This window comes from Camelus ferus, chromosome 26 (genome assembly GCF_009834535.1).
Source record: "Camelus ferus isolate YT-003-E chromosome 26, BCGSAC_Cfer_1.0, whole genome shotgun sequence".
Lineage (NCBI taxonomy): Eukaryota > Metazoa > Chordata > Mammalia > Artiodactyla > Camelidae > Camelus > Camelus ferus.
In genome coordinates, this window is record NC_045721.1 from 11,386,284 (window position 1) to 11,404,597 (window position 18,314).

The window sequence follows — 18,314 nt, forward strand, 5'->3', positions numbered from 1 at the left end:
TTAAAAAAAAAAAAGGTATTAAACACACAGCTACCCTAGAACCTAGCAATTCCACTCTTATTTACTGAAGAGATAAAAAAACCTATGTCCACAAAATGACTTGTATAAGAATGTTCGCAACACCAACTAGAAACAATCCAAATGAAAATCACCACTAACTGTATCACAAATTGTGGTATGTGCATACAATGGGATGCTTGGTGAACAATAAAAAAGAAAAAAAGTACTGGATGTATCTCAAAAATATTATGTTGAGCAAAAAAAAAGCCAGACAGAAAAAAGTCCACACTGTATGATTCCATGTATACGAAGGTCTGGAATAGGCAGAACTGTTCTTTGGTGATAGAGATCTCAGCAGTAGTGCCCTCTGGAAGCAGGGAGATAGTGGCCTTGCTGGAAAGGAAACTAGGGAACTGTCTAGGGTGATGGAAATATTCCATATCTTGATTTGGATGCTATTACATGAGTGTATAATTTCTCAAAACTCACTGAACTATAAAATCCATGCATTTGATTATATGTACATTGTACCACAATTTGCAAAAAGCATATTGGGGAAAAACAAAGCATTAGTTGTTTTGCATTCACCTGACCTTATTAACCAACAAATATTTACAGAAATATAAGGATATCCAGCAGCATGGAAAATGCAAAATCATAAGCCTCTAAAAAGTCTGCAGTCTCACCAGGGAGATAACACTAGCAAATAGAGAATACTCAGAAAACACAAAAGTAAACCATTTTTTGTTAAATTGGTGGGTTAGAAAGTATATGCCGACAAACCTCACAAGAGAATATAGCAATGTTAGCTGTATTCATAGGCATTTGGGATCTGAGAAAAATTTGAAATCTCTCATACTTCAAGGTACGTAAGAATTTCCCAAGGTGCTTGTTAAAACTATGCCCCAATTCTAGAGATTCTAATTCCAAAGATCTGTGGTGGGGCCCAGGAATCTTTGTGTTTACCATGCACCCACGGTGATTCTGACAAAAAGCTACACTCTTAGAAATACTGCAAAGGTGATAAATAATGTGGCATGTTTAGGGGACACTGAGGAGAGCATCGTGACTAGGCACTGAAATTGTCTTAAGGTAGGTTCCCTCCCCCAAGTTTTTTTTCAAATCCTAGTCTTCCCAGATCCCTTGTGAGTAAATTTGACAAAAGCTGAATGTTACTGTCATGCTAGCAAAGCAAAAACTCTGAGAAGGTTCTGAAGAAACCTGTTTAATTGGTTTAACCCAGTGTTTCCCAAAGTCATTTGATCACAGAACCCCCTCCCTTTTTCCTCTTAATTAACATCTACGAACATACCACTGAACAAACTTTGGAAAGTGATGTATGGAGTACTGAGAAAATTATGGCAAAACAAATTGAGTGGGGCAATACTATTGCAACCATGGAAAGCAAGCAAAGCTTAGACCTGAAGTGAAAGGCAAAGGGAAGCCAATAAAAATTCCTGAGCAGGAACATCATAACAACAGTGTTTAATTAAGGATGATTAGTCTGGCTCCCATGGAACAAACTATTAGAGAACATTTAAATTTAACTAAGCAAAAATAATGCATTTAACTATCTCCAAATGAAATGTTTTGATTTCAGTAAGAACTTCAGACATTAAATAGATGAATATGAAAACCATTTGTCAAACTGCTACTAAATTTGACTTATGGACATTCCTTACGTTCTCACCCCAAGTTTCTAATTAGCATCTTTAAAAAGACCTGTGTTGTACGTAGACCTGTCTTGAAGTATTACAGTTGGTAAACTGATTACCTTTTCTACTTCTAGCCGTGCGGGTGCAAAATCTTCATCCAGCGCTAAGCACTGAAGAAATAGTTGTAAGGCATCACCTAAAAAACCAGCATCATGGAGGACTTTTCCTTTCCTGAAGTAGACCTTCAATAAAAGCACATATACACAACTTTTACTGATAGAAAAATTTTTTAAATCAGTATCAAGGAAAAAAAGTCTGCTCAGAAATGCTCATTTTGAAACTCAAAATTAGACTCTAAGGAGCCCAGTGCATTTTAAAGGCATATTTACACCCTACCCTGGAGAGGCACTTATGGGGGATCTGAGGCCCAGAAAAGGACTCCAAAACCACATTTCTAAGTATGTGATCTAAGTCCAGAGGGTTCTTTCCTTTTTAACAGTTTTAAAGTTGTCCATACAGATCATTTTCCCTCTTATTCTTAACATATAATTGATGTGTACTAACCAGTCATGCCATCATGGGATTTTGCATCATTTTCCATATTAATTCATAATTTTTAGAGCATCCGTATTATACTGTCTTCAAAGGCACAGCTTTGAATGGAGGAAAGTCACATAAAAGAAAAACTTCTAGTTTAAAGAACATATATGGGAGATGAACTGATTTGGCTTGGCAATTTGATAAGAAGGAGAATTAGTAAACTGATCATACATGGCAAACATACCGCAAGTCTTTTTTAAAACAGCAAAGGCAAGGCAACCTGCTTTGCTCCCATCTGTGAAATCACTGCCTCATCACCTAGTTCTGTTACAGTGCCTCGGTCAGTTGTTCAGCCTCAAGGACTTCTTTCTTTTAATAAACCACCTCCATTGATAACCAGTTTGGATTCATCTTCACAATATGGCCAAGTTGTATCTCTTTGAGGAAATGCTGTATACTAAAGTCTCTTTTTTTTTTCTGTGCCTTGAATTCAGTTAGGAAACAAAGGTTCCTTAATAGTTTAAAAAACTGTCAGATGATATTCACCCACTCAAAATATTGACCCTAGATTTCTAAAATTCTATATGTTTTACTTAAAGAATCAACCAATCCATTGTGTTATAACTTACAACCATAATTGAATGCATGTTCCTTACAGCTGAAATTTTTTAATGTATGCAAATGTAAAACAGTAATTTTACCTCAGGCCAATCTGGCAGTTGAAAGAGAACTGCATTTAAATCTTCTATAGCTGCCTTAAACTCTTGGAGACCAGCATATGATTCAGCTCTGTAAATTTTCAGAGTCAAGTCGTTGGGTTCTGAAATAAATATGTTATGAAGGTTTGATTATTTTTAAAAGATTATTGTGTAATCCACAAAGTACATCATACTAGATTAAGAACTGACTTAGTGATCCTAGTCAATAACCACCAAAGTCAAGGTACCGAACCAAGCATAGTACATGTGCAACCCACTAACATGCTGAAATTTATCTATAAGTTATATCAGATCATTGTGAGTAGATTATTGTAGTGGAGGAAGTTATGCTAAAAAGCTGAAAATATTTTTATAATATGAATAAGCACCCCTAAGAAAATGACTGTTTTCTTAAAATAGGTCATTCTGTAAAGGTTTAAAAGACTTATGTCTCAGATGTTTAGAAGATTTGCCTTTTTGTGGTAAATCTTACTTTTCTATACCTCGTTTCAAAGTCTTCATTTATAAAGGACCATATGTGTAGCTATTGCACGTGGAATCCCCATAGTTACAAAAATTGACCAAGGCATAAGCTTACGAGGGCGCACAGTGGTCCTGCTTCTGGAGGAAACGGGTTCTAGAGGAAATGAGTCAGCTTTCTCAAGAGGGAAAAAATTTTAATTCCTGCCATTAATAAGAACAGTATTGGACAGTCCCAAAACAGATTTAATTTCAAATATTTAAGGGAAAAAAATCTCTGTTGATAATTTCACCAGGTGCTGTGTCTCTATTTGAGAAACCAAACTAGTATCCAACAGCACTCAAAATTTAAGGCACTTAGTTGGTTCATTTATACTATAATCAATTACTACAGGTACATAGATTCTAAAACTGAAGACTAAGCCAGAAACTAATTTTCAGTACATCTACAGATGACATTAACTAGACTCTTCTTTTAAAGTTATTCATCTTTGAAAGCTTCGAAAATGTACGCTAATAAAATAAAGCATTCATTGTGGGAAGGGCATAAAGTCCATAGTGCCTCATTATTTAAACAAAACAAAACAAAAAACCTCCTAAATAGCTCCCTGATTTACTCTAGTTTTTAAATGACTGCTTTTCTTCAGAAAACTCTCGATTTAACAATTAAATTAGACAGGCCTTTTTCAGTTGCTGGTGCCTGAGAACTGGAAATACATGGTTCCCTCAAATTTATACCAATGAAAAATTCCAGAAATGGAAAGCTCCATAAGATTAATCAATCAAGAACGAAGAGTCCTAGTATAGAGCCAGACCCTGGAGTATTTTACAGTTTTTACTTTAGCCCTGTCTTGGAGGAGCTTACAATCTTAACTAAATTCAATTTTGTTGTGAAATGGCGTCATGGGATCTGGATTTGACAAGCGTGACTGGTGTTGGGAAATGGAGAGCGGCCTGTGCTAAACCGTCCAAGAAGGAGTAACCAACGCAGCAGCAGCCAAACCCCGGACCTGGAGACGATGGCAATGAGGACGGGCAGTTTTCCACCCACAGCTGGGGTGCTTCCAACAGCACCCTGGGGACTGCGTCTCCGCTCCAGCACCCCAGAAGAGAGGGAGCTAGCGGTCCAACAAGCAGCCTACTCCACACTCAGTTTGCTTACTGAGCTTTCCTCCTTCTCACGTGTTTTCTTTTACAGCCGGTCCCCACAGCGTGGTGCTGGATGCAGGGCACCTTGGGAGCTCGGGTACCACACCCCTCTGATCAAGGCCTTCACTGCTCTGTGATCCCCCTTATGCAGCTTCTTTAGGGCAGCACTGAGGGAAGGGGCTGAGATCTCCGGCTTTAAAACACCCTGTCCATCTACCACGCTTCTCCACTCCGAGCAAAGCAAAGACATTAAAAAACAAACACCAAACTGTGTCACTCTCATCTCAAGGCACTCAGGCTATGGAGACTCCCTAAAAAACGAGTGTTCTGGAGATAAGAAGAGAGGTATACCCCACAAAGAGATGACGAGAGGGTCAGATTTTAAAACTCTTGCTCCCCAGTTCCTCCTGGGTCATGCTTTCCTTGAGAACTTCAAATGTCAATGGAATACTTATTTTGACTGACTCTACTGGGGGGAAAAAAACCCTCATCAAGTTGAGTTCAAACTCCCAATATGTTTTAAAAGAGATTAGGGCCATACCATGTATTTCCTTCAAATCCTTCTTAATTCAAAAAAAGAGCCAAATGCACCCACTGAGGCCCTTTGAACAGTCAAAGCACACAGAATGTCTGCCTTCAGTGTCAACTTTTACAAAAAGCAACTGTGGGAAAAAAAAAAGCAATCAGCCCTGGGTGTGTCATTAACTCAAGTTTGAAAGAGGCAACAAATATTTACTGTCTGCTCTCTACCTGGCCCTGTGACACTGGAATGAACAAGTCACCTCCATGCACAGGCCACCAGGAAGGAGCCTGCCTCTCAGTCCACCACTGCAGGTATGCGGTGCCTGGCACATTATAGACTCAATTTGTTGAAAAAGTGACAAAATATCCCTATGTAATTTGGGCTAACTGTACTGAGCATGACTTAACTCCCACACCTTTATCCTCAGTCCTGATTTTTTTTCACCCTACCTTCAGCTGCATCAAAATTTCCAAAAGCCTGCTGTGTTTTTCCTCAAACTCAGTACACTTCCCACTTCTGACCCCTAATAAAGGTGTCTGTTCACTGTATTCTGTTAGAAACACCACTGATCCCGAAATCAAACCTTTACCTTGGTCAACTGTACCTCCTATGTTATTTCTGAAATCTGGCCCCAGTCTTATCCAACCCTACTGCTAATAGCTTTGGTTTTGGCTTCCAAAATATCATTAAGACTATTGCAGTAGCTTGCTGACCACACACCCTGCCTCCAGTTTTACCTATATCCTCACCATCCACATATCAATACCCAAGTTTAGCACAACACCCAAGTTTCTTCCCACCTGGCTCCTGCCTATCTCTGCAGCTTTACTTCCCATCATTATGAACCTCCCACTTGAAGTCCCAGCAATTCCTAACTCCTCATCCTACCCCACGCATGCCATTCTATTTCATCCTTCCTTTCTCACCAAGCTCCCCCCTTGTCATCCCAGTCCTTGTGAGAGCACCCCAACTCCCCTTGATCTGGATAACTTTCTCTCATCCAACAAAACTCAGTTCAGTCACTTTTCCAAGATGCTCTCCTTCGAGGCTACCTCCACTCAGCATCCCGAGAGCACGAGCCTGGAAGTCAGACTGCCTGGGTCCAACTTCTGGCTCCACTCACTTGCTGTGACCTGGGGCAAACTACCAGACACCTCCGTACCCCAGTTTCCTCAGCTATAAAACTGAGTTTTTAAAAAAATTATTTTAAGAAACTATATACCATTCTAAGTGATTTACAACCTTCAGAACAATATTATGTGGGTATAACACTGTCTACATTTTTATAGATAAACTGAGCACAGAGAGCTTAAGTAACTTGCTCTAGACCAAACAGCTGGTAAGTGGTAGATTCAAGATGCTACCTCGGGCAGCCTGGCTCCAGAGTTCTTGCTGTTCACCTCTGTGCTAATAACAGTATCCACCTCACAGGTTACTCAGGAGACAAGAGTTAATGTGTGCAAAGTACTTAGAACAGGGCTTGGTACATGTAAGTACTATTTAAGTATTTGCTATTATGATTATGTTCCTCCACTGTATGTGTGTAGCATTTATTCATTTTAAAATCTGGTTTTGAGACCCTCTGTTATTTACTGTCTCTCTATCCTCAGATTCTTGCTTTGATAAATGTTTGCGAAACTGGGGAATTTCATTAAAATCTATCCCCTTCAGCTCTTCAATTCATGCCCTCATTTTCCCTTCTCTTTGACATAGTAATGTTGTGAGTCGTTAGGCAAATAAAAAGACTGAAATAAACTTCTGCTACACATCTGAGGAAACCAGTCTTAAGCTGTCCAAGGCACTTCATGGGCTGAGGAGGGAGAGTTCTCCAGAGTGGGGATTCCTTCTCTGCGTTCCAATCCCTAGGGATATGTGATTAGCAGTAATAGGAGTGTACATGTCATTTATTTATTTCATCTTCAAGAAACTCTTTTTAAATTATCAAAGTTATAAAATGTTACTTATAAACTTTGAAAATAACAGAAAATTAATTAAAAATCCTTTTACCACCACAAAGAAATTCATTAAACTCTATCCCTTATGTTCCTTGATTCATGCTCTCATGGACTGAAAAACCACCAGTGTGGACATATGACTACGCTTTTTCCCTGTGTGTATAGATTACATTTTTAATGTGTTTTTTCATGAAATATACCATATGTACTGTGAATAATCTGCTTTTTTGTCCATGATTTTTAATGGCTGCAAAGTATTCCACTCTATACACCATCTATTTAAAAATTCCCTATTCTAATTTCTGCTAATATAAAAACTACTGCAATGAACATCTATAAGCTTTTATATCAGCTTATTTCCTTAGTTATTTTCTATAAAGTTGAATGTGTAGAAAGTCATAGGAGATATAGTCTTCATTACATTCTACTAATCCTCCTTTTATAAAAACTTATTTTACACCCCGAGAAGCTCTGTATTTTTGTTCCCTAGAAAAACAAATGAAAAATAGCATCATTGTTTTCATGTGCATTTCTTCAGGGAGTTTAACCTTTAAAACTATATATTTATTGACTAGTTGGATTGTTCATGTAATTCCTTGTTCATATCCTTTTTCTCATTCCTCTGAGTGTCTTTTACTTAGATTTATTTGCTGAGCTATTTCAAGAATCCAATGGCTAACCAAAATACCAAACTCCTTTGCTTTTATTCCTTTATCAAGTTCAGTATGGCTTGGTTATCAAGTTCAGGACTTGGTTATCACAGTTAAACTAAGAGCTGCCAATTGACAAGCTATTAGTGGTTGATTAATAAAGTTCAGAAATGGTAATTTGGCATACTGCTTTAGATCATAAGTACTGGATTCAGAAGATCTGGGCTCAGATCCATGTTGGATCATTTACCTAACTCTTTGAACCTCAGACTCGTCACCTACAAAATGCTAGTGATAAACTACACCTTCAGACTGTGGTGGACTAAACAAGATCACGCATGTTAACAGTGAGCACAGTGCTCAATAAATAAGTTACTGTTAACATTACAAAACATTTCAAAATAAGTTGATAAAGAAATGAGATTAGATATTGGTACAAGGTATTAGAAAAGTATTTTCTACCTTTTCTTTTATCCAGATAAACCTTAGCCAGATGAGAAATATCTTTAGGGATCAATAGTGCAGACTGAGCAAAAAGAGAAGCAGCATTAACAACAACAACCAAAGAAAAGAAGAAAGAAAACAAGAGTGATCCTATCCTACCAAAGGGAAAAAAAAAATGAACAAAAACTTTGATCTTGCATTTTAGAGTTCTCTAAAATCATTTACCTTCTATAGTAAAACATAACAATTTTGAAAAATGTCTTTATAATTTAAGAGGCAGAATACTATACACATTCATTTAAAATTACACCTGACTATATCTAAGCCCATTAGAAATATTCCAATAGAAGAATTATGAATAAACCCAAAGTTAACATACAAATAACTAGATATCTAAGATAACTGAATTTTAGTAAATCTTGCATTTGTCTAATGGATTAAAAAACAAGTAAAAACATGAAATTTAAAACAGAGCAGTTAATAGTCATTTATATAACCACCTTTTTTCCATCTTCTATATCAATTAGGATGTGCTGTTCTTTATATAAATCAGAACAATTGATCTTTATAGTGACCCCGAGGCACTGCAAAAATCCTTTAAGTGACTTCTGAATTAAAGAAAAGATGAACCAGAGATAGATTGCACATATGCTCAGTCTGTTACTAGTCAATTAAGCAATGAGCCCCTTTCCCGGTGATTTTCAATAAATACCAATATGCTGCAGTTTTTAAAGAAACAAAAAAAATACAAACTCACTAAGGACAGGAACTTTTGCTCACCTCTGTATATCCAGCACCTAAGATAATGTGTAGTGTACAGTAAGCACTCAATAAATACTTGTTAAATGAAGAGTGAGAATGCTTAAGATTTATGTTTTATATGCTAATTTAAAAAAATCAACTTCTGTCTCAGAAGCAATATCCACATACCAGGTTTCTGATTTCAGTTCTAACTTGGTTACTTGCATGCCTTTAAAAAGTTGCTTAAAATTCTTGGAGCTCTTTTCTTCAGATCTAATTTGCTTACTTACTTGCCTTAAAAAAGTCACTTGACCTCTTAGAGCTTCTTTCTTCAATCTGTGAATTAGGGTTACTAATATATGCCCTCCTAACTCATACCAACTTTTGTAAGAATCAGTTAAGATAATGGAAATCCAAATATTTTGAACTATAAAGCAACATATAAATGTCAATGTTCACTGTTTCAAGCACTTTGCAGCATGTTAGGGCATACATAAGTTTACTGATGAATTAAATTAAAATCTCTTCATGTTAACCTAGTTGACTAAGGTATTATAAACCTTTTACATTTTATTTAAATCTATTCAATATTTACTTATAATTTGACTCATCTTTTTATAAGGAAAGCCTTGCAGTATCTGTATTCTGTTGATGTATGCAAAAAAATTATTAATTAACAAACGTAGGCAAGACTCAGAATTTAACTCTCACTTTGGTAATATTATTAACGTGGTAGAAAAGAACAGGACTTGTCATTATCAGATTTAGATTTCAAATTTTAGCTAAATCATCTTCTAGCTGTAGCATAACTGTTTTACATTTTTAAAATATTTTAATTAACATTCACCACGTATTTACTTTGTCAGACGCCATTCAAAGCACTTCACCTGTTTTGAATCACTTAATGCTCACAACAGCCCTAGGCCATAGTTACCGTTGGTATCTATCTATGAGGCAGAGACTATTCTCACTTTTCAGATATGTAAACCAAAACAGGAAGGTTAAACAACAGACCTGAGGCCAGGGAGCAGGTGGAGGGCTGTGCTGGGGATTCAAATCCTGGTGGCCAGCCACCAGCCTGCACAGCTCTAACTACCAGGCTGGACTGCATCTCTAACCCTAGGTGCCTCAATTTCCCTCTCAGGATAAAGTACTCCATAGGATTCTTTGTGAAGATAAGATGATACAAAGAATCTTTAAATACTTGGTAATAGTCAAGGACTATATAATTAGTATTCAAGACAATAATTTCCTTCTGTAAGTATTTTAAATAAACTGTTCTCCCCCTCATGACCTTTATTAAAAAAAAAAACAGTTCAAACTGTAAATTACATTGTTCTGTTGTTTTCTTTCGAAGGAAGAGTGGCAGGTCAGTGTGAAAATTCATTAAAAATAAAGAGAGCATAGTAAAGTGGGATCACTTGAATAGACTCTTAAGAACAAAGATTCAAAGCAGGAAAGACTTTTATATAATATCCTTGAATAATAAAGAGACAAAGTTATGAAACATCTGAGAGTTAATACCAAAAGATCAATGGATTAAATGTTATCTAAATATATTTCAATTCAACAGAAACTTATGTAATCTCAATGGGGACGTTCTGATTTTGGCAAAGGTTTTCAAGCTTTCCTTTCTTGTTGACAGGGATTAAATTTGGATGTGTGTGGGCTAACTGTAGACTAGATTATTTTTTTCTAGTTAATAGTATTTACTTGTTTAATTGTAAGAATTATATGAAGAAATTATAGCGAAGGTCTTTTTCCACTGTCAACAATAATGAAGGTATCATTAGTAATTACAATTGTATGATTATATAAATACATTTCAAATGTCTATCTAGCTAACCAGCTCTAAAAAAGTTACAGCTTAACTGTACAAACAGACTTATAACTCTACTAAACCTTTGTATTTATGCCCTTATAAACTGATACACACCTAATATATGTACTTTACTAACTATAATTTACTAGGACTAAGGTTGTCTATCTACCACTGTGCACCAAAAATTCAAAAGATGAAAAAAGTTATCCTCATTAGTACCATTCAGACACATTTTCTAGTATGGAATTAGTGATTTTTTTAAAAGACCTAACAATGAAGGGAAAATGAATGAATGAAGTGAGTCAGGAGGCTTGAGTTCTAGTCCTGCAAAAGTAGAATTAAGCAACTAAATGGACAGAATTCCTATATGCAATCTGCAAACTGAAAAAAATCAGTCTTTTTCTGTTAAAAAATATCCTAAATCCCAGGCCCCAAGTCTTCTTTCATTAAAAGATTATTGGGCATAGAACACTAAGCCAGATCTTAATTAGCAAATGTGCTCACTGTTCTTCCATGGATTAGGACCTGAATTCTTATGAAATGCCTAATTTAAGAGGTCAAACCACTAAATCAGTAGTAGTTGATACTGAATGTTGCTGTCAGTAAGTTTCATCCTTTCTTTTACACTAGTGACCAAAAAAAAAAAATTCCTTGGAAATTTATGTTAAACATTTTCATTGAATGAACTATCAAGATAGAATGAACCCTGGTCCAACATTTAGGAGAACTGGAGGACACAGTGTTGCCTCTTCAACCAGCTGGCTGTGTGACTGGGGACAAGTCATTTCACTACCTCAGCTTCTGTTTCTTCATTTTTAAAGTAAGGACCATGTCCTAGATGGTCTGTACTTCCCCATTCATACTCTATTCACCTAGAGAGGCTGAGGTGCCTCAGTATTTTGTAGTCCAAATAGATCTCTTTTGTTCTGGCTCTATCGTTCTATTTTATAACTGCTGCTCCCCATAAAGATACTGAAAGAATATGAAAACATCCGAGTTTGTGCTTTGAACTCTAAAGGTTTTAAACAACTCAACATACTTACTAGTTCAAAATGACTAAGCACTTAGGGTAAAAGACCAAAAGATACTTTCAGTTACATAGTTTATAAATGCACTTAATACCTAACATCAGTTTATATTTTGTAGTCTATGTTCTTGGGGATTATTTCCCCAAGTATTATTCATGCTTGTATAGACACTAATCTTGAAATATGCTTATTTAACACAAGGCTAAACAGTGACAAAGTTGACATTTTATGCCTGATCATTGTGTGGGAGGCTATCCCGTACATCATCGGATGTTGAGCAGCACCCCTGGCCTCTACCCAGTAGATGCACCAGCACCACTCCCACAAGGCGAGGCAACCAAAAATGTCCCCAGATATTGCCCCAGATAATGTCCCCGGGGGCTAAAATTCCCCTGGTAGAAAACCACCGATTTAATGAACAACTCTTCATTTTACATAGCTAACTCACTCTGGCAATGTCCCTTTCCAAAGCTTAAAATCATCTTAAGAAACGTGCTAGCTGAGGTTAGGAGGCAGAAACTGCTTCTTGGAGGCGAAGAAATAGACAAAAGATCTTCAAGGCCTTTCTCTACACAGCTTGATTCGAGTTGAAATGCAAACAGAAGCGTGACAACTAGATCAGAGACTACCTCTTTATCTTTACCGTGAACCAGGTGTATTCGAAAGCAAGCACACGTGTGTTTCTTTAATAAGCACGATTTGAAATAGGCTGAAACCCATCAAGAGCAATCAACTCTGCAGGCCTTTTCATCTAAGACTTTTAACACCACTGGGCAGCTCTGACCCCCGCCCGAAGCCTGGCGGCCGGCGTGGCCTCGGGGTGCGGGGTGCGGGCGCCAAGCTCCCGCCACGCCCACCGGACGTCACCCGTTACACAACGCCGCCCCCCCACCCGCCCCAGCTTATGCAATTCTGACCCTCGGGGCTTCCAATTACCCTGGTGTCTTTTGTGGGAGACCGAGGTATACGCTGTACGCCTAGCCTCGCCTGAGGATCCTCTCCCCGCCCCGGCTGGCGTCCCCCCGTGGCGGACCCGGCCAGGCCCCGGAGGCCAATTACCGGAAAGAGGGCGGCAGGAAGCGAGCGGCGCTCGGGCTCGCCCAACTCCCACCCCATCCCGCGCTCGGGCGGCCTCGCCCGGCCACCCCGCTCCGCTCTGGGCGCGCCCGCCACAGCGCCAGGCCGCGGCGGAGGGAACCCCGCGCCGCGTCACAGTCGGCTCGTGGGCGATCCCCACTGTGACCGAAGCACCCCGGGGCGCCGCCCCCTCCCACCGCGTCCGGGACCCCGAGACCCTACCGGCGGGCGGCAAGAGGTCTCGGGGAAGCTTCCCTGGGGTGCAGACGAGCGCGGGGCGGCCCGCCCGTCGGGGAATGGAGGGTGGGGTCGCCGGGCCCGCGCGGTCACCTGCTCGCAGTGCCTCGCAGGCGGCGGCCAGGGCCTCCCGGTAGCGTCCTTGCTGCAGCAGCTCCCCGAGCCGGCCGGCCGCCCGGGCTCGCTCTCGCTGGCCCGGGAACCACTTCTCTGCCAGGTGGTTGAGGACGACGCTGGTCCTGAAGCCCGAGACGGTGATGGCGGCGTCCAGAGGCGGCGGCCGCGGGGAGTTCCCCTCATCATCAGCGACTGAGGTGGGGGCGGGCGGCAGCCGGTCCCGGCAGAGGCGGCAGCGGGCACGGAGCTGTCTCCGCAGGCAGCGGCGGCAATAGCTGTGGCCACAGGGCACGGTCACCGGCTCGCTGAGGAAGCCCCGGCAGCCCAGGCAGCTGAGCAGCCCGCCGGCGCCGGGGTGGGCACCCGCCGCCGGGGCCGCGCTCCAGCCCAGCCCGTGGCGGAGCCGGTAGTTGAACACCAGGCAGTCCACCAGGGTGCCGAGGCACTCCGGCCTGACAGGGGCCCCGCGGCGCAGCGCCGCCGCGTACGCTTCCAGCGCTCCCTTCAGGTGGCCGCCCAACGCCAGCAGCTCCCCACGGCGGAGCAGCAGCTCCCAGCGCTCCGACTCCGCGGCCGCGCGCTCCAGCCGGTCACCGCCGCCGCCGCCGCCCACTTCCCAGAACCGGCCCCGGCTCCGCGGCTGGGGGGCCATCTCCTGACTCCCTCGTGGGGAGCTCCTCGCCACGGCCGGAGAAGACATGGCCCGCGGAGGACTACTCCGCCGCCGCCGCCGCCGCCCGCCGCCACGGTCCCGGAGCCTCCGGGACGCGCGGCTCCGCACGCGGCCCGCGAGCAGGGGGGCGTGGCGCGCGGACTCGGCGGGGCGGCGCGCGCCCGGGAAGCCCCATGGGCGGGGCTTGGCGGGCGCGGGGCGGGGCCGGTCTGCGCGGCGTCGCCCGGGACTCCCCCGCACCGCCTGCGGCCGGGTCCCCAGGGAGCCGACCGCCAGCCCCGCCCTTACCGAAGCCCCTCCTGGCGGGAGACGAGAGGTCAGATGATCCCCCAGCGGGGATCTAATTGGCTTCTCGGGAAAGAAGGGCCTAGCTGGTAACTGAACAAAGCCCGAAGGAGCCTAGACCTCCATCTCCCCTGCTTTCTTCCTCTGACGCCCCCCTCATCTGCTGTGGCTTCTCCGCTAATCCCTGCTTCGTGGGCGCTCTTCTGCCAGGCGGCCTGCCTAGCGGGACTGAGACCCCAAATCGCCAACCCTCCGCTGACATGAACGCCCACCTGAGTGGGGACCCGCCCCCTCTTCCTGGCCCCTGGGAGCCTCCAAGTGTAGACTCTCGGTCAGGTGCTCGTCTGCATTTTCACTAGTTTATGCCCAAGTTACAGATGGACACATAAAGGCGGAGAGCGCAAAGTCAGTCTGATTACTTTGTGATTCCCCTAGAGTAGGTCAACTTTAGAAACAAAATAACCCTACTCACCTACCTGACCCGACTCCCTCCAGAGGGTAAGGCAAGTTTCCCAGGTGTCAAGTTACTGCCGCCTTTCTGGTTTAAAACTCGCCCCCCCCCCCATCTTTAGGGAGGAAGCCCACAGGTTCCTCTTCACATCTCATTTACTGCTCCACAGCTGGCTAAACCTATATTTGGCTTTTTAAAAGAGAAGGCACCAGGGTAAATGTCTTTCACTTGGCAGTCACCGTTATCACCGCAACCTAAGCAGGATCTGCAGTTTTACCGATAGAAGAGAAAGAAAATGATCTGGGTTTTGTGTAATGGGTTATATTTCCTCTAAATTTGGTGGCAGCGAGTTTAAAGCTCTCTGTTGAAAATATTTATAGATTTGATTCTAGGGTACCAGATTGTTAATGCTGTCCTTTTTCAAATGGTTAGAAATAGTGGCCCAGAGAGGGAAAGTTATCTGCCCAAGATCACACAGCTAATAATATATGTATGTTTTAAAGATCACTTTACTCTCATTCCACTATTATTTGACCTTAGATAAAAATATTTCACTTGAGATTTTCAAAATGAAGATGCTAAAAGGAATGTTAATTTGAGCATGCTGTGTCTGAAACTGGTTAACAATTAGCATCCCTCTTTATACAGATAGGCTCAAAACTGCTTTGAGTTACATATGTTTTTACTACACAAGGAGCAAATCTGGAAATTTCAGAGAAGATGTATACAGAGTGCCCCAAAGGGAGCAAGGAAAAAGCTGAGGAAAAGCTGAGCCTCCTGTTCCAACAGGGTGCAGAGTTCATTCATCATTCACATTGAACCTGAAGCAAATTACAGCTGAGACTCAAAGAGCAACTCCTAATCATTTCAGGTGGGGGATATTGGGAATAATTCGCAAGCCTAACCTTGAATCTGATCCTAGCCTCCTGAATTACTGCCTGCATTCAATAAACAGAAGAATGACATTAGTCAGATGTGCCCACACGCTCATTTGAAACATGACGCCATAACTAGTAAAACAAATATCCATGTGCCCATAGACATTTACTTCTGTGATGCATTCCTGTCCTTAGCAGCCACTTGCAAAATGTACAATAGTAAATACTTAATACATGTGTTTCAGATGACAGGAAAAAAGAATAAATTAATATGCTTATATTCTTTATCAAATATAGTTCAAATCAGGTTTTATTATGGAATTTTTCTCCAAAGTAAAATGTATACTGCAGAAAATAATGTGAAGCCTCATTTGTCCTTTGGAGTTTCTTTCCCCATTAAATGTGACAAATAGCCACATCTGCTTCTGGTGTGAAATAAAATAGTACAATTATGATAATGTGAGGGGGAAAAAATGGGACCGTAGGAGGAATCTTGCCGTGTTCTTCTTGGCATTTGTGAATGGTTATAATTCATGTTTGCTGGTTTATATATTTACATAACTGGTTCTCATTTATGTAACTCATTTATGTAAGAGGTTGTACTGCCTCTGTGGCCTTTGTGTGCTCCACAATTTCCCTCTGAATCAGGAAGTCTGGTGCGAAACAATCACTGGCTCTAGGACAGGTCACTCGTCTGTCATTCTTTGCCACCAAAAGAGAATATGTACTTAGATGCGACTGCTCTTTAAATTCAGAGGAGAGAAAAATTAGTATCTTTCTTCATTCATTTTCTAAAATTCAGACTTTGGTCTCTGAGTCACCCAGCAGGCTGCCATGGAGGAGAGGGAATCCTGTGAAAAGAAAAAGAAAAAAAAAAAAAACAAAAAAAAAAAACCAAAAAAAACGGGCCAGGAGGAGTAGGATGGGGTGAAACTCTCCTCTTTCCTTTCCAGCATTACTGGCTTGTGTCTTTGCTAACGAAGTAGTAAAATCATGAGATTTGTATTTCATTTCAGTTTTTCAGTGTCTTCCAAAATAGATCAGTTATGTAAGAGAGTAAGAAGAAAAGCATATCTGTTTCCTAATTTGGAAAATGCTTATCACCATCATTCCCTGCGTATCCCTGCCCTCCCCCACCCCCACCGCACCAGAAGGAGACTTTTCCTGATATAGTTAGGTAAACTATTTGAGAATCACATAACATGATGCTTTTCTTGTGCACTCGTCAGCTGAAGATGTGTATTTGAACCTCCTTTTTCTTTATTTCTTTTTTTTTGCTGTGGGTGAATTTACCATTTGTTTCTTCACATTCTTACCATTGAGAGAGAGAGAGAGAGAGAGAGAGAGAGAGAGAGAGAGAGAGAGAGAGAGAGAGAGAGAGAGAGAGAGAGAGACTGAATTTAACCTTTAAAGAGCCAAACCAAATTATGTCCTTTTCCTGATTCATTTCAGTTGGTAACATTCTACTGAAAGCACTGAAAACAGTAAATTCAAGAATGGCATATAATCAGTACAGACTCAATAGCAGATCGATACAGAAAGCACAAATGGAAGGGACTTTAGAGCCCACCTTCCCTACCCTCATTTTATATCCCTGAAAACACTCAGATCTGAGAAGCTGCTGGTTTAACAAGAGTTATACTAGACATGGAATCCTGAGACCTGGTCTTGACCGTGTTGATGCCCCTATAGCTGAGAGGAAGTCACCTGAGCCTTGTTTGCCATCTATAAAATGACTGAACTGGAGCACTCTTTCAGGTGACTTCTGCCTCTGGAGCTGAGTCCTAAGGGCTTGTTTGAACACAAGGAGAGGAGGCAGAGAGTTTCCCAGACACAGGAATATAGCAACGTGACACCTGAAGAAAATGCAACAGCAGAAGGTGAAGGCTGAGAATGGAAGAGGAGGATATCAAAAGCATACTCTGTTGGTGTGCACCCAGCCCTGTCCCGAGGAGGGGGGCCACCTCTTGGATGTGACCATTTTCAGTCGCTTGTCAGGGATCCCCCACCACACACACCTCTTCACCCCTTCTATAAATCTGTGAGAGACTGGAGGAAAGCTGGGGGATGGGGTGGGGAGCTGGTTATATAACTTGGGCATTTGTGGGGAAGTTTATATAAGATGCTAAAAATACAGTATATGATTGCTCTAATGGTGTTCTAAGTGAAGAGCCCTAATGAGGACAAACTGAGTAGGTTAAATAGAGGTGATGCTAAGTAGATGTCTAAACCCAGCTGCCTGCAATGACTACTGTCTAACCAAGTTTATGACCCATGATTAAAATATTCTGTTATCCCCATGGGGAACACTGTCAAAGTGCTCAAGGGACACTACCCTCACCAAGGGCATCATTCTTAATTCTTCTTTTCCAATACTAACTATATAACTCACATTCTATTTTATTGGTAGTCAAATTGATAACATGAATGCATTTCCCAGTATCAAGCTGTTAAATAGAAAATGACCTTGGAATAAATCCCATTCATTATTTAACAAGTTCTAAGAATTAATTACAAATTCCCCTAGCATTCTCTATTCTCCTTCCTTGTCCCCACCCCTCACCTTAGCACTTATCATCACCTGACATTTATATATATATATATATATATGTGTGTGTGTGTGTGTGTGTCCTCTAAAATGTAAACTCCTTGAGAACTGGGATTTCTGCCCATCTCGTTCACTGATGTGTCTAGCACTGAGGACGCTAGATAATCATTGTTGAATGAGTCACACACAAATCAATGATATCACCTAATAGTTTTCATTCTCGTCAGTGATAAAAATACATTTACCATTAACACACTAGGACAATTTATATTCTTCATTTCTTCTCCTTCTCCCATACTTCCCATCTGGCCTGCCAGAAAATGCTTTTAGTTCTGCTTTCAGAATATATACAGAATTTGACCC

At 41.4% G+C, this 18,314-nt stretch overlaps 1 protein-coding gene across 1 annotated transcript in view; it reads right to left on the reverse strand.

Annotated features, from left to right (window-relative positions):
* The window catches only part of LONRF1 (LON peptidase N-terminal domain and ring finger 1), a 32,318-nt gene extending 18,375 nt beyond the window's left edge, over positions 1-13,943 (reverse strand). The window contains exons 1-3 of the mRNA XM_032468806.1: positions 13,093-13,943; positions 2,897-3,015; positions 1,775-1,897 (exon numbers count right to left, since the gene is read on the reverse strand). Coding sequence (XP_032324697.1) covers positions 1,775-1,897; positions 2,897-3,015; positions 13,093-13,816 — 966 coding nt within the window. The 5' untranslated portion in view covers positions 13,817-13,943. The remainder of the gene's footprint in view (positions 1-1,774; positions 1,898-2,896; positions 3,016-13,092) is intronic.
* Positions 13,944-18,314: the final 4,371 nt, after the last annotated feature.